Genomic DNA, 25,339 nt, shown 5'->3' with positions numbered 1-25,339 from the left:
GTTGCTCCATTCTACAGTAGCATTTCATTTTTACCCATGTAAAATGTCCCACTTCCACGACATTGAGCATAATAACAAGTCATTAAGTTTTTGGCAAAAGATAATTGCTGAAACAATTTGTTACATATACAAAGTGGCTCCCTTTTCAAGACAAAATATTTCAACAACAAATGCATTAGTTTAAAGTGTTGCTAAAGGAGACTACAGTATGTTGGAGACATTGAAACCCCAGAAGTAAAACAGCGTCAGTATGAACTGATACTCTGGACTCAAGTTGTATATCTCACTCACGCAGTCAGTCACATACAGCTTTCAGAAAGCATTCAAAAAACAAGACAAGATCAAGTGATTTTAAAAATCTTACAGGTTTTATAAAAACATTATCATACATTACAAAAAGCCTTTTATCAATTAAAACTTACAAAACACTTAAAATGTGTAATACTCTTTTAAAGAAAGATTATCTATATTTCAATATGTACAGGTGTGGCGGTGCGCTCCCCCCGCTCCCCGCATAAGCACTGACCACCGGTGGGGGTTGTGATGGCTGCATCCAGCTTATGCTGGACTTTGGGGACAGATGGCAACACCGCAGCCAAGGGCTGTCTGGCGTAGGGACCCAGACGTCCTGCTGGTATGCAAATATGACTATAAGTCCATCATCTTACTCCATAAACAGTGGGCAGCCCAGGGCCCGTTGAGCTCTCCTGCACGGCAGCGGGCTGCACGCCGGGATCTCCCCTTGAGTAGGGACGCCTCTCCAGGTTACTCCTTGAGGTTGAGAGATTCCTTGCCGCAACAGATCCTCGGTAAGTGACTAATAGCATGCTAAACTTTAAATCTTAGCTAAGTGATAGAAAAGATTGATTGCGCATATATAATCCTTTAGACATAAACTGTTGACCAAGTCTGGGACTCGGATTGGATCCAGCCGCACCTGGACTCCTCCCTGAGAAGGAGTTTAGAAAGCAAGGGGGTCACTTCTGAATGTCACAACTCAACGGGGGGTCTCCCTGACAGTTTTGTCTGACCCTGTCCTCTACGCAGTAGATAATCAAGTGTACCTTGCTATCGAATCTTGTTAAACCACTGGTGCATTTACCACTGAACTTTGCTAACTCGTTTTATATCAATAAAGTATACAGTTGCTTCTCTCTTACGAGTGAAGTGCACTCTCACTCTATCCGTGACAACAGGTAACAGTTTATATCAAAACTTGATCAAATAGAAGACAATCCATAACTTTCATACCTATCCAATTAGAAGTATGTACACTGTCAAAAATATGAATGTGTTTAGAAATTACTGATCTTGTCTATAAAAATAGAAAAGAGAGATACTGTAACTACCTCACCTGACGACTGAAAAATTTCCAAACATAACAAGACTCAGAACACAGCAGGCTTACAATGGTAATCTAAAAACACCGATTAAAACCTCTTAAAATCAGAGAAACTATGCTTCTATTTTTCTGAGTATTCCAGCTCAGAAGAATGGTGATGTAAATTAACAGGGAAGAAGAAAAAGACGACTGAGTGGAAAAACACCCCTGAGATAAGGCAGAGACATTATTATTTTTTCCTACTTGTTTGTTTCTTTGGCTTTTTGTTACTTTCAAGCTACCACATAAGTTTAAAAGGAAATCCGTCCCATCATATTTTAACAATTATATCATCACCACATAGGTAATTATGCTGACATAATACAAGTGATAAAAAAACAATAGCATAAGTTGCTCTTTTTCTTCAGACTCTTCCCATTTCTGACCCCACCCCTCTATTTTTTTTTAACAATATTTTTATTCTAAAATTAGATTGTTAAGAGGATAGAAGAGCCACCTGCATATTTTTTCTAATTACCATTTCCCACATTTTCCTTTTTTTCTTAAGAGTTTTTTAGAGACAAGTTCTTCAAAAGCCATGCTTTCATCTTCTACTTCATTTTCCAAGTCTCTATCATGCACAAAGCCTATATTAAAAACAAGAAATTAATGCAGAATGGAAAACCTCAACACCTTTCCCTCTTAATAGTATGACAAGCTATGTCATTGATATTTTATATGTCAGCAATATACCTTCATACGTGTATAATTATGTTTAAGAAGTATTGGGCTTAATACGACAATGTGCTTAAGAGCTTTGCTAGGAAGCAGAGCTTCCACTAAGCCACTTGCTGCACTAGTAATTAATTTTTACACTGAAAATCTGTTTCTATTGGTATTGCTTTTGACTTTTTTAAGAAGTATGTATCTCCTCTCTCAAGGTTCAGTTTCAGCAGACAATACATTTGCTTACTGACTTCAAAGACAGACTATAATGTTGCTTGTGAGACTGTGAGAGCACTCCCATGTAGTCTTATTAACTATATCTTTCTTGGAATAGGAAGGTGTAACACAAGGCTTTATCACAATCAAATTTTCTAAAATAGAGCTACTTTACTGCTTTACATATAGTGCAATTTGTAAGCCTGATCACTTCGTTGCTGACTTTTTATGCAATTGTTGCAATCCTGCCACCTAAATATGTGCTTAAACCTAAACATACAGGTAGGCACAATGAAGTCTTAAACTTGTCCTCAGAGGTCTGTGATGCAACAGACTGCATCAATGTATGTTACTTTTGGTGTGAAACCACGTGAAATGGAAGTGAAAACAAAAGAAAACCAACCGCATACACTATTTTTCCACAGAACTCTTAAGAGCAAGCTAATGATTAGTTTTGTTAGGAAGCTGGTTTCCAAGAACTTGGTCCCACACTGCCCGTAAATGCACTGCTGCAGCGGTGTTAAGAAACAGCACTTTCTTATGGGTGAAGACAGCTTCTCTTCTGCCCCCCCCGCCCAAGTTTATATCCTGCACTTGACGCATAGTTACGTGTGCATCTGCGTGTGCCTGCGTGCACAAACACACATACTTTACGCAGGCTGGGATCCACGGAGGGCCAGGGGAGGAGGCTTGCTCCATTCTGGCCACCCAGTAACCAGCTGTGAGGCTCATGCTCTGTTTTTGAAGAGTCACTGAGGAAAGACTGGTTAACTCATGTTTTCCAGAGTGCCCCTATGGAGGTGCCCGTTTCTTGTTGCCTAGAGGGTAAGTGAATATCCACAGCACTGCTGACTTGGAGACTAACGTGATGCTAAGAGACCATTACCGAGCAGCGTCCTCTAGGGGGCACAGAAACCTGCGTAATTTGAAAACATACCTTCTTCTTTTATCCTATGAGAGTCCATTTTCTTCAGCCACTTATGAGCCTCATCAATGGTGGCAACCAATTTGTTGGCATGTTTGGTTATTATTTCTTCAGCTGAAATGGAGCACAATTAACATTCTGTAAGAACACTAGCTGAGAGATGGACAGCAGCTAAAAGCCAAGCACAAAATGAAGTTACACAGAGCTGTGCTGTATGATGATGCTGCGAAGCAAGAAGTCTCAGTCACCAGTGATCTCATGTGCAGGCAAATTCACTACTGGGGATAAGGATGCTGTATGTATTACTCCCCATTCCAATCAACATTACTAGCACTATCAGAGGAGAAGCTCTCCATCCTTGTGCTGTCCCTTTTAAGGTATACCTGAAACTCCTGAAAACATTCTGGTTTATCTATTTTTGGGTATTAAAGTTCCTGGCTTTCATTATCCCTCTGAAATTATACAAGCCAAAGTAAAACATGGACCCGAGATGTTGCAGCCCTTGCTTAACTGCACCATTAAGGACTTGAAAAATGTTTGTTATAAAGTGAGGGAAAAGTAATCTCAAAGGCAAATCATTTCTGTAAATATATTTTCACTGAGTGGAAGAACAAGGTAACATTCATCAAGCAACTGTCATAACAAAATCAAGTGTTACCTAATTAAGCCTACTACGTATATCATATTCATCACTATCATGGTTCATTGAGCAGAAAGCCAACTAAATAATAAGCAAAACTTTATGGTCTTCATCCATATGTAAAAGCTTTCCACTAGGAGTAAAGATAAAGCTTACACACAAAGACCACAACCTAACTTTTAGTTACAAATTTAACGTCTTTCACTGATCGCAGCTGATGAAAATATCAAATATTACAGTTTTTCATTACTGTCAGACATCACAGGCAAGTGACAACTTGACAGGGTTGGTGGATTTCTACAACTAAAGCCAGTAACAATGTTTTGATTTAAGATGTCACTTTTCCACAGCAAATATCCCGAACAATTTTGCGCCTGGGCCACTCATTCATTGATTCAATTTTGCTTGCAAAAATCAGCATAGAATAATGCTTTAAGCATATGAGCGGGGAAAAAAAATCAAATATCAAAATATGTATCTCTTAAGTATGATAATTTACTGGACTTTATAATACCAGGGTTGCCTTTGAGTGCCTGACACCCCACAGGTTTGTAGTTAAGTATCCAGTTTTGTTCAGCCCTAGCAAAATTACAAGTTCAAGGGCAGACTAATCAGAGATATCCTTAACCAAAGACTCCAAGAACTCCTAACACTCTACCCCTGCATATCCAAATTACTATGGCTGGCAGAACTAAATAAGTAGGTGTGCTGGTTTTGGCTGGGATAGAGTTAATTTTCTTCATAGTAGCTGGTATGGGACTATGTTTTGGATTTGTGCTGGAAACAGCATTGATAACACAGGGATGTTTTCGTTACTGCTGAGCAGTGCTTACACAGAGTCAAGGCCTCTTCTGCCTCTCACATCACCCCACCAGCGAGCAGGCCGGGGGTGCAGTTGGGAGTGGACACGGCTGGGACAGCTGACCCCAGCTGACCCCAACTGACCCCAACTGACCAAAGGGATATTCCATACCATATAACGACATGCTCAGCATATAAACCTGGGGGAAGAAGAAGGAAGGGGGGGACATTCGGACTGATGGCGTTTGTCTTCCCAAGTAACCATTACGCATGATGGAGCCCTGCTTTCCTGGAGATGGCTGAACACCTGCCTGCTGATGGGAAGCAGTGAATGAATTCCTTGTTTTGCTTTGCTTGCGTGCGCGGCTTTTGCTTTACCTATTAAACTGTCTTTATCTCAACCCATGAGTTTTCTCACTTTTACTCTTCCAATTCTCTCCCCCATCCCACCAGAGGGGAGTGAGCAAGCAGCTGTGTGGTGCTTAGTTGCCAGCTGGGGTTAAATCACAACAGTAGGAAATAGTAAAAAAATCAGTAAACATCACCTAGTCTAATGTAACAGGCTGCTGTAAGACTGCATAAATTCAGAGAACAGTGCATCTGATCATGTAGTTAAAATTCACTTTACTAAAATTCACCACTGTTCACTTTACCTGTACTATCTGATGTATTACTTTGTGTTTGGAAGAGGTGAGAATATATTTTTTAATATTTTCAACTGTCTCAGTTCTTCTTTTCCTTAGCTACCTGAATTACCTGGAAATACCTTTCCTCTTGACCACATTAAGATTTTCAAATGGAGCTTTGTCAGGTCTAGAAGTTTGGCCACAAATGACATATTAAATTGTTTAAAAGAAAATTGGAAAGGTCCTACCTTTAGCCCAGGCTTTTTTCTCATAGATTTCCTCTACTGCATCTGAAATCTTCTTAATATTCTCTTTGATTTTTCTCTGGCATAAGTTGGAACCTTCTTTATATGCTAAATGGTCTCGGGTGTACGTCTTTTCCTTAATGGCCTTTGCTACTTCCAGTCCATCATATATTACTGGATCTATCTTTCTTCTGAAAAAGTCAGCGTAGTATTTGTAGGCAGCATTATTATTTCTGTGTTCATCTGTGCTTCTGTGCTCTATGTAAGCCTCACTGGCCACAGAAATTGCATTTCCTTCTGCATGCAACTTTTCTTCCCCACTGATCTCTGTTGGTGTCACAGCTTCAAAAGTGTCTGCCTCCATGTTTTCTGACTGGCTGAAATAGTTCTCAGAGCTCTGGATAAATCTGACTCCACAGAGGTCACACTGGGTTTGGTCAATATCTGCTTTTTTGAAGATCTCTGATAAAAATTCCTCTCCTTCCATTGCAACAGGCTCAGCTTTGGAGCAGGCCTTCCTTTTCCACTTCATGCACAGAGAAACGAAATGGAAGACACGATGCAGCTGGCGTTGAGCAGATGCTTTCTGTTCTTGCTTCTGTTGCTTGCTGAGTGCAATGACTTCCAGGGGATCCTTTTGGTCCTCTAAGCAATGAACCCTTTCAAATTCCTTTTCTACCTCATCAGTGTATTCCATCTTATCCAAAGAGGTCATAAACCTGTCAAGGTTTATGCTTTCATACAGGATGCCCCGTATGGGTGGATGCCCCTGAGTGTACGCAGAGTCCCACTTCCATCGGCAGTCAACCAAGTACTCTGTATCTCGCTCTGTCAGAAGCTCTTGGAGGCCTGCAGCAATTTCTCTTACATGTGTAGCATCACTCACTTGTTCCACAACCCTTAGCAATCTTTCAGGCACTTTAGAGGGAGAGTCTTTTCTCATTGATTTCAGCATCACCTTGATTTCAGGAAAGTGGTGGCATAAGAGGGATCTATATTTAGAATTCTGCACCTGGTCAGCATTCAGTAACATCACTAAGCACAGCACTACAGTCCGCTCAGCCTCCCCTGAAGTTATGCAGTCAGGATCCTCGAAAGCATCCAGAAGGACATTGAACTTTCCATGAACTCCACACAACACTTCTGCTAGATAACAGAGATGAAATCTGAAATTCTGTACAGCTATATACGCGTCCTTTGGTCTATACTCCTGTATAATAGAAAATGTGTCTCTAAGTTCTTTGTTATGGTACTTGCTTCTGAACAAAAACTCCCAGTAATGAATGAGAGCAATGTAACTCTTTGGAAAGCAGAGAGTAATGTTCTTGGAGAGACGCATCAGGACAGCACAACAGAGAATATACTGGAATTCCAACAACATCACCGTATTTCCTATGCTTGGAATCAGGTATCTTGTGCATTTCTTGACCAGGACATTCATAAAACGGAAAAAAAACCTTTTACAGTTTTCCGGGTTCTTATGAACATAGAATTGCTCAAGTGAATTTTCAAGAAGTCGAATGAAGCACAAGTGTGTTCTCCCTGCTTTTTCAGCATTTTTGTCAGGTAGCAACATACCATGTCTGCCCTCTATTCCTTTGGTCTTTCCTCCTTGGCCTTTACTCTTTGGGGAGTTTCTTCCCTTTGACAAAGCAAAGTTTAGCTCTTTGTTATAATCATCCTCTTCCTTAAAAAGAAGTTTCTCAAATTCTTCAGGATATCCCGAAGATAAGATGAAAACTTGCATGGCACTTAGCCACAAGTCAGTTGATTCTCTTCTGGCTGCAGTGTCTTCATTTTTAAACTTAAATGTGATGTACTCCTTTAACACCGCTCTACAGGGTTTGGAAATAATGTTACTGAATTCCAGTATTTCTTTGCATGCCTTTGGGTTCTCAGACAGTATTCTCAGATGAAAATGATTAGGAAAAAACATTTCTAGGAGAGCTTTACACGATGCATATTTGTCAGCAGTCAAAATGTCATCAAAGCTTTTGCACTGATTCAGTAGCTCTTTAGGGAAAGTGTGTGTGGCTTCCAACAGCAGTCCGTTTATTGCCACCAGATGCATTTTACACTGAAATATTGTCTTTGCTTCATGGCGCAACAAGGGCTTATGGTAATCCTCACAGGTTTTATCTTCACAGTTCAAGCCAACAATGAACTTCATACAAATATCAGGGTAATGCTTGTTCAGTAACTCATGGGTGATAGAGCACAACCTGCTTAACAAGTGCTGCTTCAAAGCTGATTTTACCTCCTCTGTGCTTACTGAGAAATCACCTTTTGTTTTCCTTTCTTTTAGACTTGGCTTGTCTGACAAAAACTTGAGAATGGGTTCAGCTTCATTTTGAGACACCTGGCAACTGTCACCTGTTGGGACAATCCCAAAATAGGCAAAGCATGACTTCACCATATCTTTCTCCGCGTTGGTGGCTGCTTTCTTCAAGCCCCTAACCAGACTCAGAAGAGCCATTAAGCCGCGCATTGCCATAAAGAGGATGTTCTGGCTAGGAGCGCTGCAGCGAGATAATGCAAAGAGAGCTTCAACTGCACCAGCAGAATGATTCAGAGATAGGAACTGACAGTATGCGCTGCTCAGCTTTGCAAAGTCTCCCTTCAGAGCTCCCTGCAAAAACACAGCCTCAGCAATGCCAGACTTCTGCTCAGTTTGTTCACAAAGTTCGAGGGCTTCTCTTAGGATGACCTCCATGTCCACCGGGTCTGATTCTGAACAGCGAGTCACACTGGCACGTGCGGCAGCAAGCAAACACGATGCACGAAACTCTTTTATAGCTGTGAGGTTGGCTGCTTCCAGAGCAAACCCGTGTTGTTTCATTAACTTCGCAGCTTCTTCCTCTCGACCTTCCCTTTTCAGTAAGTCTGCTGTTTGGCGCAAGCATCCACGTGACTTCAGAAACTCAAGCTGATCCTCTATATCAAGTTTTGAGAGGACCTGCATCATTTCCTCAGTTCTGTTCATACTTAGGTACTTTGCAGCTGCTTCCAAATACAACTGATTTGCTGTACATGAGAGTTTGGAAACCATTTGTCCTTTTGTATTTAACATCTCTTCATATCTGAAATAATAGATACATCAATTTACTACCATAGATGACTAACCTAGGCAAAAAAATACTGCATTTTTAAAAAGCCTCCAAAACATTAAACAAATAGCTGCCCCCAGAAGCCATTCCTTCAAAAAGGCCAACTATTTCAAGTGATATGTCTGTCGTGAAAAACAATCACATCATCTTAAAAGATCTACAGAAAGAATTTAGTTACAACATAAGGCTGTCTGAAGCAAGATCATTAAAACTTCTGGTACAAACAAGATCACAAGGTTTACAGCATTAGTGACTCTCCATGTTGTCAAATCACTGTACAAATTATTTTAATCACATTTTGCTAGTGATAATCTTCTGTTTATTAAAGTAAGCCTCAATATAGAATGGTTGTTTACATGAACAGAAGCCAGAATGAAATAAATCAGAATTTCAATGAATTCTGCACAGGCCAATATAGATAATATTCTGTAAAATTTACATAAACTGCTCAGTTTAGAGAACTCTCTCAATTCTGTCCTATGTATCTACATATACTTTACTGCTTATTGAGTGCCTGAGCGAAGTACCTGGTTGCATCTTTCAAAACATGCACTTTAAAACACTTGGTTATTAATTATTATTGGCTGATGTGAAATTATTAAGATATCCCCTAAGCCGGTCTTGCAAAAGTATTCTCTCTTGCATGCTGAGAATGAGTAATTTTTTCCTGATGGGTGAGTAAATTATCATTAACCTTTCATTATCATCTTTTTCATGATAAACGTGGGAGTGCAGATTTTTGTACCTATGCTGATGAATTTACATGAATGATTTGGGGAGGCTGATTTTAAAAATGGTTAGTTGGTAAGGTGACTTTAATGCTTGAACTTTTTGATCAAACTATCTCTACATATTAAAAAATCTTAGTCCTTCAAAAAACAGTTGCCATTATTAAAGGTACATCACAAAGGATTTCAGTGAAGGTGTGTAAAAAAATTGAACGATACAATGGACTGTTAAAGACTCCACTGAGAGCAACGGGTGGCGGGACATTCAAACACTGGGACACACACTTAGCAAAGGCCACCTGGTTAGTCAGCACTAGGGGGGTCTGCCAATCGAGCTGGCCCTGCCCAGTCAAAACTTTTACGTACTGTAGAAGGGGATAAAGTCCCTGTAGTGCACATAAAAAATATGCTGGGGAAGACAGTCTGGGTTATTCCTGCCTCGGGCAGAGGCAGACCCATCCGTGGGATTGCTTTTGCTCAAGGACCTGGGTGCACTTGGTGGGTGACACGGAAGGATGAGGAAGTCCGATGTGTACCTCAGGGGGATTTGATTTTGGGTGAGAATAGGCAATGATCTGAATTATGTGATGTTAAGTGCTACGTAATATTATATGCCATACTAATAATATTACAATAAGAATCACCCAGATTAATGAAGAATAAACTTCGATGAAATCAAGGAAAGCACAGCGATGATGGTACCAGAACTGACTTCAGCATGAAACAATCCAACACCGCATACCATCTCCAACTTTCCTGCCCTAGAAGATTATTACGACAGATGGAGCCCGAAGTCATGGACTAAATGATCTCACCGAACATTTTAGAGGGATGGCCCATAGAGTAATGGAATGATATCTCTGTGTGTGTATATATATATTAAAAAACAGGAAAAGGGGTGGTGATTAATGGAAATGTATTAGAAAGTGTGGGACTTGGGCATGACGTAGATGGTATAGAATAAGGGGTGGATACTGTCCTGGTTTCAGCAGGGATAGAGTTAATTTCCCCCTAGTAGCTGGTACAGTGCTGTGTTCTGGATTTAGGATGAGAACAATGTTGATAACACACTGATGTTTTAGTTGTTGCTAGGTAGTGCTTACACTAGTCAAGGACTTTTCAGCTTCCCATGCTCTACCGACTGAGAAGGCTGGAGGTGCACAAGAAGCTGGGAGGGGGCACAGCCAAACTGGCCAAAGGGACATTCCGTACCATGTGACATCATGCTCAGTACATAAACTGGGGAAAGCTGGCCGGGGGGGCCACTGCTCGGGGACTGGCTGGGCATCGGTCAGCGGGTGGTGAGCAATTGCACTGTGCATCACTTGCTTTGTATATTATTATTATTATTGTTATTTTATTCCAATTATTAAACTGTTTTTATCTCACCCCACGAGTTTTTCTCACTTCTACTCTTCCAATTCTCTCCTCCATCCCACCCGGGGGGGGGGGGGGGGGGGGGCGGGGGAGTGAGCGAGCGGCTGTGTGGTGCTCAGTTGCTGACTGAGGTTAAACCACCACAGTACATCACAAAGGATTTCAGTGAAGGTGTGTAACTGTAGGCCTTGCTAGAATTCTAATTGGTGTATATATTCGTTAAAAGTCATCAATCAATTTAGGTGTAATGAAAGGTGTGGCCAATAAATGAACTGTTTACGGAAGAATGGGCTAATGAGGTCACAGGGATGTTGCCAGATGCATAGTTCTGTCAAAAAGATACTAATAATATCAGTTTATCAAGCACAGTGCGAGACAGTTCTTAACTGCCCTGAGCCCACACAGGGGAGGTGGTATGGAAAAGTTCACCTCAGAGACTGGGACCAAGAATCTGTCAGAAAGGCAGCGCAAGCCAGTGATTTAAATTACTATTCTTTGCTCTAAGTTAGAGATTTTGAGAGACAAATAGTTCATTTGCCACAACGACTACTGCAATATATACCACACGTCTAATGGTTATACTCCTACAGAAGACAGTGACTAAGTGGCTAAATCCATTACTATTTCACTCTTAAAAGAGAAGTATTTAATACTTCTAGTTAAATGTTTTTGTCATATTTACCGTTAGAACCTAGTTCAGAGGACTGGCTGAAGGAGAACTTCCACGACTAGTAATACAGACTGGAAAAAATTCCCAGGAAAATGAAGCTAGTCACTGCTCCAGCTGTGAATGCAGTAGAATGCTTTCACTGTGTTATCATTACCCAAGTGAGAATTCTGACAAAGTTAATTTAACTTCCTATAAAACAAAGTCACCAGCCAAAACTCTTGTGAAAATTTTATGGTGAACCAGCTGTATTATGTTGAATTTGGAAATGGAAAAGATAATTATATTCCAGTACCATCTTGGAAGACATACCTTTCAACTGCCTTTGCTGCTTCTTCATAGAGTTCTTCCTGACAGTACATTTTAATTGCCAGATCAAACTCCTCAATTTGTTCATAACATTCAGATGCTTCTTTGTAGCACTGGCTTTTCTGATAGTAAACTGCAGCATCTTTCATCTGCAATGCGGAAGTCAGTAATTAAACTGAAGTGCTCTAAACAGTCAAATCTACATGAATAGAATAAATTTAGTAATTCCATCATGTAGGTGTCTCATTGAGAAGCACACTTTAATAAAATGTAATTAAAGTATCTGAATGTAATCAAATACATATTAAAGTAACCATCATTAAAACTGAACAGATTTTTAAAAAACCTTCAAAATATTTGTGTCCGAAAAACTAGAACATAGAATTAAAGCTATTACACAGGATTTCCAAAGTACTTTTTATTCACCCAGCTCTGCCTGTTCTTAAAAACCACCACACACACTTCTGTTGACTTGCAAATTTCTCAGAATCAACAGGATTAAATTAAAACAGTTATGGATGCAGAATGGGAACCCTAACCTTGTATCTTAAACTTTAAATATTTGGGAACAATTACTTTACATTCTTTTAGTGGAAATGCACTGCAAATAAAAAATGTTAAATATCCTCATACACTTAGAAAATTATTGTTAGTACATTACTTAATCCTTGCAAGTTTCAAGGTTCCATTTAGATGGCTATAATCAGTGAAGTTTCAATATCATCAGAGTATTGAATGAAGTAACAGCTTAAGTTTCATGAAACCAGTCATTAATTAGCTTTCAACTGCAAAGCAGAAATGACTGATGGTGACATTTGAGGAAAGCCAAAGAAATAAACTTAGACTGCATAATTGCATCATTGGCCTCTTCATTCCTCTTCTGGCTATTCTGTGACAAATGCTTCCTCTTGAACGGCCCAGCTTAAAGAGCTGTTTTAGTTCAGCTACTACCATGTCACAGAAAAATACTATTATCTTATGAGTAATACGAGCGGGAAAAAAGCTGTAGGAAAAGGAAAGTGATAAGAAGAGGATAGTTTAGAGGATTTAATACCTTTCCTAACTTTTTACACAGTTCTGCACAAAGCCGGAACTCCTTTGATTGAAACAGACATTTTAGTGACAGTTTTGGTTCTCCACATTCCAAGTAAGTTTTAGCCAATGTCATATATTCCATCTGTTTTTCCCTGTAGAAAGTAAGAGAAAATAACCGCTTACATCCAAATTAAGTTTAGGATCACATGATCTGTCACTGAACCCAACCAACACTGACATCATGTGTTCTTCTTCATACATAACCTGATGAGGTATTACCTTACAATTAGTTATATTTTGGGCTGACACTGTTCTGTCCCGAAGTCTGCTCCAGAATCTCATTGTTCTGGCAGTAAAAAGCTTTTTTTTTTTTTTTTTAATTCTCAAACTACGTATACTAGTGTGGTTTTGTGCTGCTTCTCTTCTCTAGCTTAACTTGCTCTTTCTTCCCTTCTGCTGTTTAGCCCCAATGCCATTAAAGATAATAATCAAATTTGTTCTCAGCCTTTGTTCTGTATAACTAAACAAGCCCAGCCTTTCTGGTATCATCGCAGCATGTCTATTTTCTTCCCAGACCTAGTCTGAATTCATCATTCTTGAGCCTGGAGGATCAGTACCGTACAGAGAATTTCATATTATAGAGCACACAGGAATCTTACTTATGTTTTGTATACCAGCATTAATACCTCTACTAAAAAAAAGTGCCACTTTCATAGCTTCATTATTACATATGTACTGTCAACTTAACACATCCTAGTTTCTTCTCCTCAAATTTTATCCAGTTGACAAGCACCCCAGCTTACAGCCAACTGAAAAAAAGTTTTTTCAGTCCCATCAACAAATTCTCTATGATCACGAAATTTCATGAGTATCCTTATACTTCTAGCCAGGGCCACTAATATAAAACAGGTAATTAAAACGTAAAACCTTGATTAACTCCAGTCATAACATTTCTCCAGACCTTCCCCTTCTCCCTTCAGTGTTAGCTTCCTCTGCTCTAGTCATTCCTTACCCACTCTGCTATCACTGCTAGTTTTCAGCCTCCCCAGCATGAACACGAATTAATTCACCTAGGTCTAGAGTCCTCCCCATGAAGTTTTTTCCTGTCTTATTTGAGACAAGTCCCAAACAGTTTTGCAGCTTCTTCAGGAAACTGCAAACTTTCTCCCATCAAACCATTGAGCAAATATTTTGCCCAGCTGACAGCATGAACTAAATGATTCATCTCAAAATCTGTCCCTTTAGAACTCCCATTTGGTTCAGACCTAGTTCTGCTTGTTTAGTTTAGATTGACTCTTAACACTAATTCTACCTCAAAGCTCACTTTTTGTTAGCAGCTTTTCTTCCCCAATGTACAAGACCATTCCTTCTTCTTTGTTCAGTTAATCCCACTGCATATTCACTTGAGTTGAGCACTGCTGATAGCATATGCTCTTCTAACTGTATCTAAGAATATAAAACCTCTTGAGGTAATGCAAATCCTGTTGCTTTTCTCTCACATAACCAGCAAGCCCTTTCAATGGCCACATTCGGTTTGGACAGCCGAAGGCGTACAACTGCTTTCACTACTCCCCAAAGGGAGCAATGCCCCAGATCCTGTTGGAGCTGTGCTAGACTTTCCAATTTCTTAAATCTCTTTTGCCACCCACAGACGAAGATGCGAAGACACCTCGCCCACGTGGTTCTCCTATGTCTCCAGTCCAGTCCCACACTGTGGTGGGAATCTCCCCCTCCACACACCCATGAGGTCTGGCACCGCAGAATGACGCTCACTGATCTGCATTTACACTTACCTGGGGCTGCTTTTCTTTGAGTGCACTTTGAGAACGGCATCGTGTGCTAGGGCCAGTTTTGACTTCTCAGCTGCTCCTCCCTTTTGGTAACACTTGGCTGCCACCTGGGGTGAAATCATACACAGCATTCACACATGTGCATCCAGCCCATGGCTTATCACATAAAAGCAATACTTAATTTTACAGTCACTGCAATGGAAAACAGAAAGACTGGCAGGGTGCCTGGAAGAAGGAAAAGGTAAAACATTGCAGTATATTTTTAGGACAAAAAGAAAAGCTTTAAAGTCAGTCCACATGTGACTATCACAATTAGAATTTTAATTACAATGTTTTACATGGAAGTAGTAAAAGCAAAATTCCTGGTAGGCTGATAGAACAAATAGCATATGCAATTTGAATGATGGCCTAAACCATTAATTGGTAAGTCACCAGGCATCTGCCACATAAATTCTATTAACAAAAGTTAGGAAAACCAATGTGTGCAAAGTTAAATTGAAAAACATGGAACATTTATTCATGCTTTTACCATACCAGGCCCTTTCTGTGATAAGCTAAAGAGAAGCATCAGGAGTTACCATGCTCCTAGCAAGGTTTGCTTCATTATCACCTCGCTCATTCTGCAACACCATTATTTCTTTATTCTATCCATTAATTTAGTATTTGCTTCTGTTTGGAAATTGCACATTGCAAGCCACTCTTAGAACTGCCAAATTCACTAGATAATTTCTTCTTAATGTAGCAATAATAAGCAAAGATCAGGGTTATAAAGAAAACAGAATAGCAGATAATATAGCTAATACATTTCCGATTTCAAGATGAAATTTTCTCAGCTGTGTGTTTTTTGTCTAAACACTTTCCTGTCCGTTTAGGAAATTGCCTTTTTTTTTCAAGGGGAGATAAAGACTGTATAGTGGCAGCTGATTATTTTAATTTTTGCCTTGTTATAAATATCTATTTTCCATACAAAAAATGGTATGTTGCTATCAGCAAAAAATAAAAGCCTTCCTTCTGCCATGATCAAAAAAAGTATCCAAAATTTTATTTCATAGAATCATAGATTATCTCAAGTTGTAAGGGACCCATAAGGATCATCGAGTCCAACTCCCTGCTCCTCGCAGGACTACCTAAAACTAAACCACATGACTAAGAGCGTCGTCCAGATGCTCCTTGAACTCTGACAGGCTTGGTGCCATGACTCTGGGGAGCCTGTTCCAATAACCAACCACCCTTTTAGTGAAGAACCTTCTCCAGTCCAGTCTGAACTTCTCCTGACACAGCTTCATTCCATTTCCTTGTGTCCTGTCGCTGGTCACCAGAGAGATCAGCCCCTCCACCTCCACTGCCCCCCTTGAGGAAGCTGTAAACTGCGATGAGGTCACCGCTCAGCCTTCTCTTCTCCAAGCTGAACAAACCAAGTGACCTCAGCTGCTCCTCGTAAGTCTTGCCCTTGAGACCTGGTCACCCTCCTCTGGACACACTCTAATAGTTTGATGTCCTTCTCATACTGAGGCACCCAAAACTGCACACAGTACTTGAGGTAGGGCCGCACCAGTGCAGTGTAGAGCGGAACAATCACCTCCCTCAACTGGCTAGCTATGCTGTGCTTGATGCACCCCAGGACACGGTTGGCCCTTTTTGCTGCCAGGGCACACTGTTGATTCATATTCAACTTGCCATCAACCCAAACCCTCCGATCTCTTTCCACAGGGCTGCTCTCCAGCCTCTCATCCCACAGTTTGTACATATAACCAGGATTACCCCGTCCCAGGTGCAGAATCCAGCACTTGCTCTCGTTAAATTTCATAGGGCTGGTGATTGTTGCCAAGATCTCTAGTCTATCCAGATCTCTCTGTAAAGCCTCTCTACCGTTGAGGGAGTCCACAGCTCCTTCTAGTTTAGTATCATCAGCAAACTTACTTAATGTATATTTGATTCCTGCGTCCAGATTATTTATAGAAACATTAAAGAGCACTGGCCCTAAAATTGAGCCCTGGGGAACCCCACTGGTGACTGGCTGCCAGCCTGATGTAACCCCATTTACTGTAACTCTTTGAGCCCAACCCATCAGCCAATTGCTCACTCAATGTATTATGGACTTGTCTAGCTGTGTGCTGGACATTTTGTCCAGATGGATACTGTGAGAGGCAGTATCAAAAGCTTTGCTAAAATCCAAAACCACCACATCTACTGGCTTCCCTTGGTCAACTAGATGGGTGACCTTGTCATAAAAGGAAATTAAGCTGGTTAAGTAGGACCTTCCCCTCGTGAACCCGTGCTGGCTATGACCCATGACTGCATTGCCTCTCAAGTGTTTTTCAGTAACTCCCAGAATAACCTTCTCCATAATTTTACCAGGCACTGAAGTGAGACTGACAGGCCTGTAATTACCAGTGTCTTCCTTCTTACCCTTCTTGAAAATTGGGACAACATTTGCCAGCTTCCAGTTGACTGGGACCTCTCCAGACTCCCAAGACCATTGAAAAATAATTGAGAGAGGTCCTGCAATAAAATTGGCCAGGTCTTTCAGTACCCTGGGATGAATCCCATTGGGCCCCATAGATTTATGTACATCCAGCTGGAGCAGCAAGTCTCAAACAAGTTCAGAGTCAGCTGGGAGTTTATCGTCCCCCCTCAGTCTCGATCTTCCAACACAGGGTTCCAGGGGTCTCAGGGCCCATCATTGGTGTCAAAGACAGAGGCGAAGAAGGCATTAAACGTCTCTGCTTTGTCTACGTCCTTATTTGTGAGGTGACTGACCTCATCAAGTAATGGACCAATGTTATCTCTGACCCTCCTTTCGCTGTTAACGTATTTAAAAAAGCCCTTTTTGTTGTCCTTCACAGTGCTGGCCAGCCCGAACTCTAACAGAGCTTTGGCTGCACAAATTTTCTCCCTACGGAGAGAAAATTCACTGTGGCAAACAGCATCTCTGTAGTCCTCCCATGTCACCTGTCCTTGCTTCCAATGTCCATACACTTTCCTTTTCCACCTAAGTTCCAGAACAAGATCCCTGCTCAGCTAAGCCAGCCTTCTGCCCCTCTTGCTTGACTTCTGACACTTTGGAATTGCCTGCTCCTGTGCTCTTAAGAGATGGCTCTTAAAAAGTGACCAGCATTCATGGACCCCAATATCTTCAAAAGCAGATTCCCAGGGGACCTTACTAACTAGCTTCTTCAGCAGCCCGAAGTCTGCTCTCCCCATATCCAGGGTTGAAGTTTTGCTGGCAGTTTTTCTCCTATCACCAACTATTTGAAACTCAACTACTTGGTGGACAGCAACCAAGACAGCCACCAATCACCATTTCACCCACAAGTCCCTCTCTGTTTACAAACAACAAATCTAGGGGGGCACCTTTGCTAATCGGCTCCCTTAGTACCTGTACCAAGAAGTTATCTTCAATGTGCTTCAGAGATTTACAGGACCTGTTTGTGTCTGCTGTATGATATTCCCAATTGATGTCTGGGAAGTTAAAATCACCCATAAGGACAAGGGCAGTTGATCTAGAGATATCCCTTAATTCCTTGTAGAATAATTCATTGCTGTCATTGTCCTGGCTGGGTTTTGCTTCCATTCCATTAACTGTCATCCCATACCTGGATTGCATTAACTATCAATTTAGGAAATAAAAGACTGTAAAATCTCCATGTTCTTTAAATAGTAAGGGAACAAAACCATAATTTTGCTTCTCTTTCTGCGGTTTTCTTAGTGCTCCCTTGGTTCTTACATGCTGTTCCTTAATGTGTGTTTTGTATCCATCCCTAATTACTGTCCAAAAAACCATAAAAGGGCTCTGAGATCATCACCCAAATCATTGTACTTCCAAGAAATGTTTTTGTTTTCCTACAGTAACGTGTAATGATATCGTCAAGCACGTGGTTTAGATTCACAAATCACAGTTGATTCCAGTTGTTGCTAATAATTGTTTTTTGCAACCATCCTTCATTTGTGCACATTAAAATGTTTTTCCCCTCACTGGACTGCAAATTTCTGGGTAGTGCATTTAAGATTCCAGGTAATAGGCCTGCTCTCCCTACTTACTTCTTGCAAGTCGTTTACAAGTAGTCTGTAGACACCTACACAACTACAAACCACAAACTAAGATACACTGCTACAGAGCAACTGAAGGTTTACAGATAATTTTATAGATGCAAAGAAAAAAAAAAAGGTTTCAAAATAGACAAGAATCCTTATTTCAGATAAACATATGCTCCTACCTCCCAGAACTGATGTTTAGCATAGTAGTCTCCCTGTGCAATCCATTCTTCTGGAGTTGAAGTTTTAGCAAACATGCTGTCATCTAAGTCTAGAAGGTCAAGGGTAATCATTTTATGTTAGAATGGACAAAGAACAGAAACCACTTGTCATGTACCAAAACTAAGCATTAACATCTCATAAGGTTCCAAACTCTTTATGATTTGTGCTCACACCAGTAATGGTAACTATAAGTTATTTATCACTTTCAATCAGCACTGAAAATCAACAAGTTGGGTTTGGTTTTGAAAGACCTTTAAAAATCATGCTTGGGTTTTGGACAAAACTTTGAGTAAATCCATTGTCTTTACAGAAAGCAAATTCTTTCATTTGATAAATCTCTTTTAGCTGCGGTGGTTTTCCGTGAACAGCCTTCATTACTGTGCATGCTAATGAATTAGCAATGAAGTTATGTATTAACATATACAACTGATCTTTAGAGCCAAAAGGGCCATAAGACCCACTGAAATCCGTGGAAATTTGCAAGGGCAGTTATCAATGCATACTGTTAGAGGGACCAAGGAATTTAACCTTTTTTATTACACAGCCTAAAAGCAAGAAAGCATGAGTAGGCTGTCCTGTCTGACAGTCTTTCAAGAAAGTTTTAGGATAACTTTACCTTCCTTTTCATCTGCTTTGACAACCTGAACAAATTCTCTTTCGATGAAATACTTAAAAGCTGGAGCCCGTTTATCACTGTCTTCATCGAAGATCCAAAGATTGACCCTGGCTCTTGTAATGGCAGTATACAATTGCTTTAGTTCTCCATTCAGCATCTGAAGCAGAACCAAAAAAAAAAAAAAAGACAACACACCAAAATAAAATAAATGAAATGCCAGATGAGCTAAATTGTTAGAAAGAAACATACTTTGCAGTTATAAGAAAACAACGAATATATATAGAATGAATAACAAATAAGAAAGTATCTTTAAGTAAGTCTAAATAGTAAATATGTGATTTTTCAATAACATAAGCCATTGTCCAGCTAATTTGTATGCAACTACTGCTACAGCAAATCTAGCAGCTGCAGGTGTGACAGTCCATTTTCCTTCTGATCACTTGCACATATAATTACTGATTTTTTACCATACAATCCTGAAAATATCTGACTCACTAGATTCTAAGAAGTTTCTTTAATTTTAAGGTAGTGACACCAATCTGAAACCAGATTAAAGTAATAATAAATATTGACAAGCTGATTTGCTATTTGCTTTAACCATAGCTCTTCTGTAAATATACCTAAAAGTCTATTACAGATACTTTTTATTGTCTTATCAAATTAATTTGCACAATCTTCTCTTTCAAAATCAAGGTTATATTATACAAACATGAACAACCACCAAAAAGATAAAGCAACCTTGATAAACATGGAACTACAGGATGAAAGTATTTCTTGAAGACATTTCCCTACTTCTAAGATTTAAGAATTTAGTTTATCCTTCCCATTCCCAATGTTATGAAAAACTTACCTTGTACATTTCTACATTAAAAGGAGTTCTTTTCTGCACACCAGTAGCATCCTCTAAAGGCATTTCGATTAGCAATTTGCCTCCTACTTGCACATCCGAATCAGGAGTATAAGAAGAAACGATCTTCCATTCTTTGCTAGCCTAAAATGTCAAGAGCATGAGGTTACTTGTATGCAGCAATCACTACTGCCCACGTATGCAAATAAGGTCATATGTTGTGACGGACCAACACACCCCCACAACTGAAGAAGGCTCAGAGGAGATGGGCGGGAAAAAAAAGTATTATCTCAGGGAAGAATGAAAAGACTGACCACCAATTTTCATCAAGAAAGCTGAACTTCATCTCAATACAAGTGGTACTGGAGGGTAACCTTTGTGTGAGATACACAGCTGTACCAGGCAGTCATCAGGTTGAATAAACAACTTTCCCTGAAATAGCTAGTAGAGAGTAATGTCCTCCTGAGCCAGCCAGACCAACATGAGGGAAGCGAATACATGGCTCGGCCTAGGGCGTGTAAAAACTGAGCAACAAACAAAACAAACCTTGCAAGAGTGCAAGAGAAGCCAGCTTGAGCTGGCTTCAAGCTATGTATTACTTCCCAGGGACTGGGGATGCCCAGCATCATGATGGTGGAGCATATAGGGACTGCTAATGGGAATCATGTTTGTATTGTGATTTTGCTGTATACTGCCATTGTTATATTATGCTTGTCTTGTGATTTCAAGATACTGCTGTATTACTCATCTAAATCCAGATCACATGCAACGCCTAATGTAAATAAGTAAATTTGATATTAAACATGAAAACCTCCTTGGGTGGACTACAAATTTTCAGCTAAACCTGGAGATACACCCCTACAATGGATAACCCATCTATGGGGAAAAGGAGCAAATCAGGTTACCCTCACTATGGATGAGGCTTAAGGTTTAGTCCTAGGACTGAGGATTCTCCTACAAACCCCAATACCACAACAGGCAGAGTCACTGTGGGGGTGTGCTGTCTGCTGGGCCAGGCTGCTGTCTGCCAGCCCAGGGCAGGGTGAAAGGTAAATGATGGTGGGATAACGCTCGTGAGCTGCAAACCGTCATGCTAAAATCTGATATCTAAGACATGTTGGATAGATCCGAGCCTGTAGGTCAGGACAGGCAGCCACCAAGCTCAGTGAGTTGTAGGCCAGCTGGCCCACAACTCACCGAACCTCGTCCCTGTAGCACCAAGGAGACTTGGAGCAAGGAGGATCCATACAAGCAGAGGGAAGTGGCTGCTGTCCTTTGGATGGTGCGCTGAAGAGGCAGTTCTCTGAACAGGACCCGGATCATTCACCTTGGCAGGAAAAGGCAATGGATTAAGGAAAGGGCCATTTGGCACATCATCTTTGGCATGCAAAGATGCAAAGATTACATCATCACTGCTTATGTAAACCATGATGGGGGGAGTGGGCAGGCATGGCCATGGACAAAACAAAAACGTTGAAGCCATGAAGGCGGACCCACCAGTATCCCATACAGGCATATATTCTCACCCTCACTGTGCACAGGCAAGAGGGCTGGTCATTCATGCAATGAATGTATTAAGCTCACTGTGCAACACCAGTAATTGCTAGTGCTGGTCTGAGCCAGGGAGTGGAATGTCACTGGCCAACACACTCACCTTGGAAGAAGGCTCAGAGATGAGCAAAAAAATACTCATGTGGAATATCTAAGAAAGCGTGGTCAGACAATATTGGCCTTTGACATATGACGTGAGAAATTTCTATAAATGTGCACAAACATGCTTAAACATATGTTAAGTGTGGCAGCAGATTGGTGGCGTGCACTCTCATGCCATGTAACCAATGCCAAAATGCCAGGGCCTGATCACACCGTTCCACAGGTTCCTGATCCCACACAAAACTAACAACCCAGAAAATCATAAGCATATTTTAAGTTGTTATGTTTTCCCCCTTTTTGGTATTTAATGGAAACCTGATTACATAGTGCCAAGTTTCTGGCACAAAATGAAAAATATTCATAATAAGGCTGAAATAGCACTCTTTTTTAATTTTTATATATATATACACACACACATAGTTCAGAGCTTTAAGCAATCTGATACAGGTTAACTGTCTTCTTAATGGGAAAAAATGAAGGAAGGTTTTCTTGCAAAATGTATTTTGAAGTTAAGATTGCAATAAATCATCAGTCAAAACACTCCTAAGCCCGTCATGGATTACAAAATGACAACCAGCTAATGGTACCAGTTTGGTCAACAGCTTGCTGGGTTTGGGGGGTTTGGGGTTTTTCCCCTTTTTGAGTCTTCATTCAAACATGCTTCATGAAACAAGACTCATTTCAAATCTCATTTTCAAGCCCAACAGAAAGAAAACTGAACACATTACAAACAGCACACAGCCACATTTGCTGTGTTTACAACAGTTCAGAAATTCAGCTTTTCAAAACTAGGAAACCTCAGGGTAAGTTGCTTTCTTGCCTGTTTGTTTAACTGCTCAAATCAACTCAATTACTCATGACTCACAGGAAAACGGAACAATTGTATGGGAACATTTCTCCAGACCTGACATACATTAGTCTAGCTGAATTAGAATGCTTCAACACACTCAACTCCAGATTCTGCTATTAGTTCATTGTTTTTCTGAGCACAACTCGCATCACCAAAAACATATCAACTTCGAGAAATCTATCATGACAGCCACTATAACACTGTCCCCGAATCTCAGTAAGCCAGATTCAAGGTCATTCACCTCAAGTTCCTTCCTTCTGCCCTCATCACAATGTCTACTAGCCTCTATGAAAAGTCACCAGTAAGCTGCCCTGTTTTCCTTTATACATCTGTGGTTTTCATCTGCTGAAAGCCACATCTGAGACACAATTTTGAGGGCTAGAGGCAGAAGGCATCTGCAACAGAGATGTTCACACTGAATGTTTAATTGCAAGGCAACTCTGTTGTGGGCATTCTCGAGTCTCTGCAGGCATGTTCAGTAAGGATGCTGCCTACTGCCTGGCTGGGGTGGGGAGGGGGGGCTCGGTGATGCTCCAGCAACAACAGCGAGGCTTCTGTGGTTGACAGTTTTTTGCGAGGAGCCTCAAGAACCACACCCCTGCCAGGTCTGGAGTTACAGGAAACCCTGAAGGGGCAGGGTCTGAGCTCCCTGGAGAACCACTAAGGGGGAAAAGGAAGTACATAAAAAACACAAAACAAAACACCTCCAGGAAAAAAGCCTTCTTCAACCGAGGCCATTCTATGGGCGATGGTCTCTGCTATAGAGACCATCCTGTTTCCTGACAACTCCTAAGCTAGACCAGAATGAGTTTTCTGGAGCTAAGCTGTGGATGGCTACAGATCACACCCTCTCCCCTCCCCCCAAACACATACACACACCCTTTCATTCTAAACATAATTGTTTTACTAAGCTTTTAATTAAAAAAAAAATCTGTTTCATTTTGTCTGGGGCTGACAAATGATTTCAAGTCTATGAGCTAGCACACCAAAAAAATCACACTGTGAACAGAGTGGTGATGCAAAGCAGGGGGTCTAAGGTTTTTTTTTGGAACCCAGAACCCCACTGTAAGATAAAGGGTATGCGAGGGTGATGGAGTGTCCCTCCATCAACTGCTGTGACCTGAACAGGGAGCAAGTATTAGGGACATGCTGTAAGCTAGCGCAGTAGTCTTGGCATGTAGCAGAAGTATGTGTGTGTGTGCGCGCGCTGTTGTGTGAACCCCAAGGCTCTCCCTTCAACTGCAACATCCAGTCTGAAGGAAATGCAGCACTAAGGGAAGAGGCGTTAATTCATAATCCTATGAGTTCCGTTTTCTACTGTGATGAAACCAACCATCTTCAGAGAAAACAATGAATCCTTCCCCCGCTGGAAAGCCAATTGGACCACTTGTAAAATCAAGACATTAACAAAAAATGCAGAAAATGGGTAAGAGTTAAATACCTCTGAGTCTGTGAAAAAGTTGTAAAGGAGTACATCATCAAATTCCAACCCCTTTGCTTCATAAACTGTCAGTACAAGTGCTAAACTGAGTTCCTCGGGTATCTTTTCCTTTGCAGTTTCATTTGCCACTAATACCACCTGTCACAAAATACATTAATGAAAAGAGCATATTAGGAAGCAAAAAAAGGTAACAGCCTCATAGAGAGAGCACACAAACATCACGATAATGGAAGAGCTTTCTCAAAACCAGACACCGTTTAACACAGACATTCCAGCACACTCTGCAAAAAAGGTCACAAAGCCGCCACTATAAGACTGACAAATGCATGGTATGAGAAGACAGTCATAGATCTGGTGTAAGAAAATTTGGAGTTAGAAAGGAATGGGGCAGGAAACACCTGATGCAAAAAAGGACAGAAAGAGCCAGACGTGTGTTAAGAAGAAACAGAAACCAACACAATAAAGGTTTCTAAGTTTAAAAAGCATAATTTATCAGTGAGATACAAGAGCTTAAAAAAGAAAGTTGTGGGCAGTCCATTTAAAATGATAATTTAGCAACAGAGCTGGAAGAATCTGCAAAAAGCCGTATACCTAAGAAAAGCAAACCTGATGTGCTCCAAATTCAATGGGTTGTGTTTTCCTTTTGTTGCCCCTCAGCAGAATTGCTAGGTCACTAATACTGCAGGACTCCAAGACCGTAGGTTTTGGTCCATCAAAGAGACCGCAGTCCTTAGGAAGCCTATCAAAAGATTCTGGGAAATAATGCTGAAGCAAATCAACCACTCCAGATGCTAAATGGAGAATACCTGTAATAAGCAGAATACAGATTTTAAACTTCAGCCTCACTGTCTCATACTCTCTCGCAAACACACTTTTCAAAAATTTTGTTAGAATTTTGAAATCAAGAAATATCATGACAAAAACACTAGTCAGAGAAGAGAGAAGCTGTAAAGTCCACTTTATGTTTCTGCCATTTTGAGTGGACTTCATTCTTGGGCCTGTAAAGATCAGAAAGCATGCTACAAGGGCTTAGCAGCGTCCTCACAAAATGAAGGTCATAAATGAGAAACAAGTAAGAAAAGCAGAAGTAGTACACCAATGCTGCAAAGTCTAGCGATTTGGGGGAATGGGACAACAGAAATCGGTATGATTATTTGTTAAG

The 25,339-nt window shown here is 40.7% G+C and overlaps 1 protein-coding gene across 1 annotated transcript in view; it reads right to left on the bottom strand.

Annotated features, from left to right (window-relative positions):
* Positions 1-346: 346 nt before the first annotated feature.
* Positions 347-25,339, bottom strand: part of TRANK1 (tetratricopeptide repeat and ankyrin repeat containing 1) — a 47,074-nt gene continuing 22,081 nt past the window's right edge. Inside the window, exons 13-23 of the mRNA XM_076330882.1 lie at positions 24,784-24,983; positions 24,178-24,315; positions 20,237-20,377; positions 19,387-19,543; positions 18,731-18,819; positions 14,517-14,620; positions 12,743-12,875; positions 11,692-11,837; positions 5,504-8,580; positions 3,201-3,302; positions 347-1,968 (exon numbers count right to left, since the gene is read on the bottom strand). Of these exons, the coding sequence (XP_076186997.1) occupies positions 1,856-1,968; positions 3,201-3,302; positions 5,504-8,580; positions 11,692-11,837; positions 12,743-12,875; positions 14,517-14,620; positions 18,731-18,819; positions 19,387-19,543; positions 20,237-20,377; positions 24,178-24,315; positions 24,784-24,983 (4,400 nt within the window). The 3' untranslated portion in view covers positions 347-1,855. The remainder of the gene's footprint in view (positions 1,969-3,200; positions 3,303-5,503; positions 8,581-11,691; positions 11,838-12,742; positions 12,876-14,516; positions 14,621-18,730; positions 18,820-19,386; positions 19,544-20,236; positions 20,378-24,177; positions 24,316-24,783; positions 24,984-25,339) is intronic.

The sequence above is a fragment of the Aptenodytes patagonicus genome, chromosome 2, assembly GCF_965638725.1.
Source record: "Aptenodytes patagonicus chromosome 2, bAptPat1.pri.cur, whole genome shotgun sequence".
Lineage (NCBI taxonomy): Eukaryota > Metazoa > Chordata > Aves > Sphenisciformes > Spheniscidae > Aptenodytes > Aptenodytes patagonicus.
This window is presented reverse-complemented; position numbering and strand designations above follow the sequence as displayed.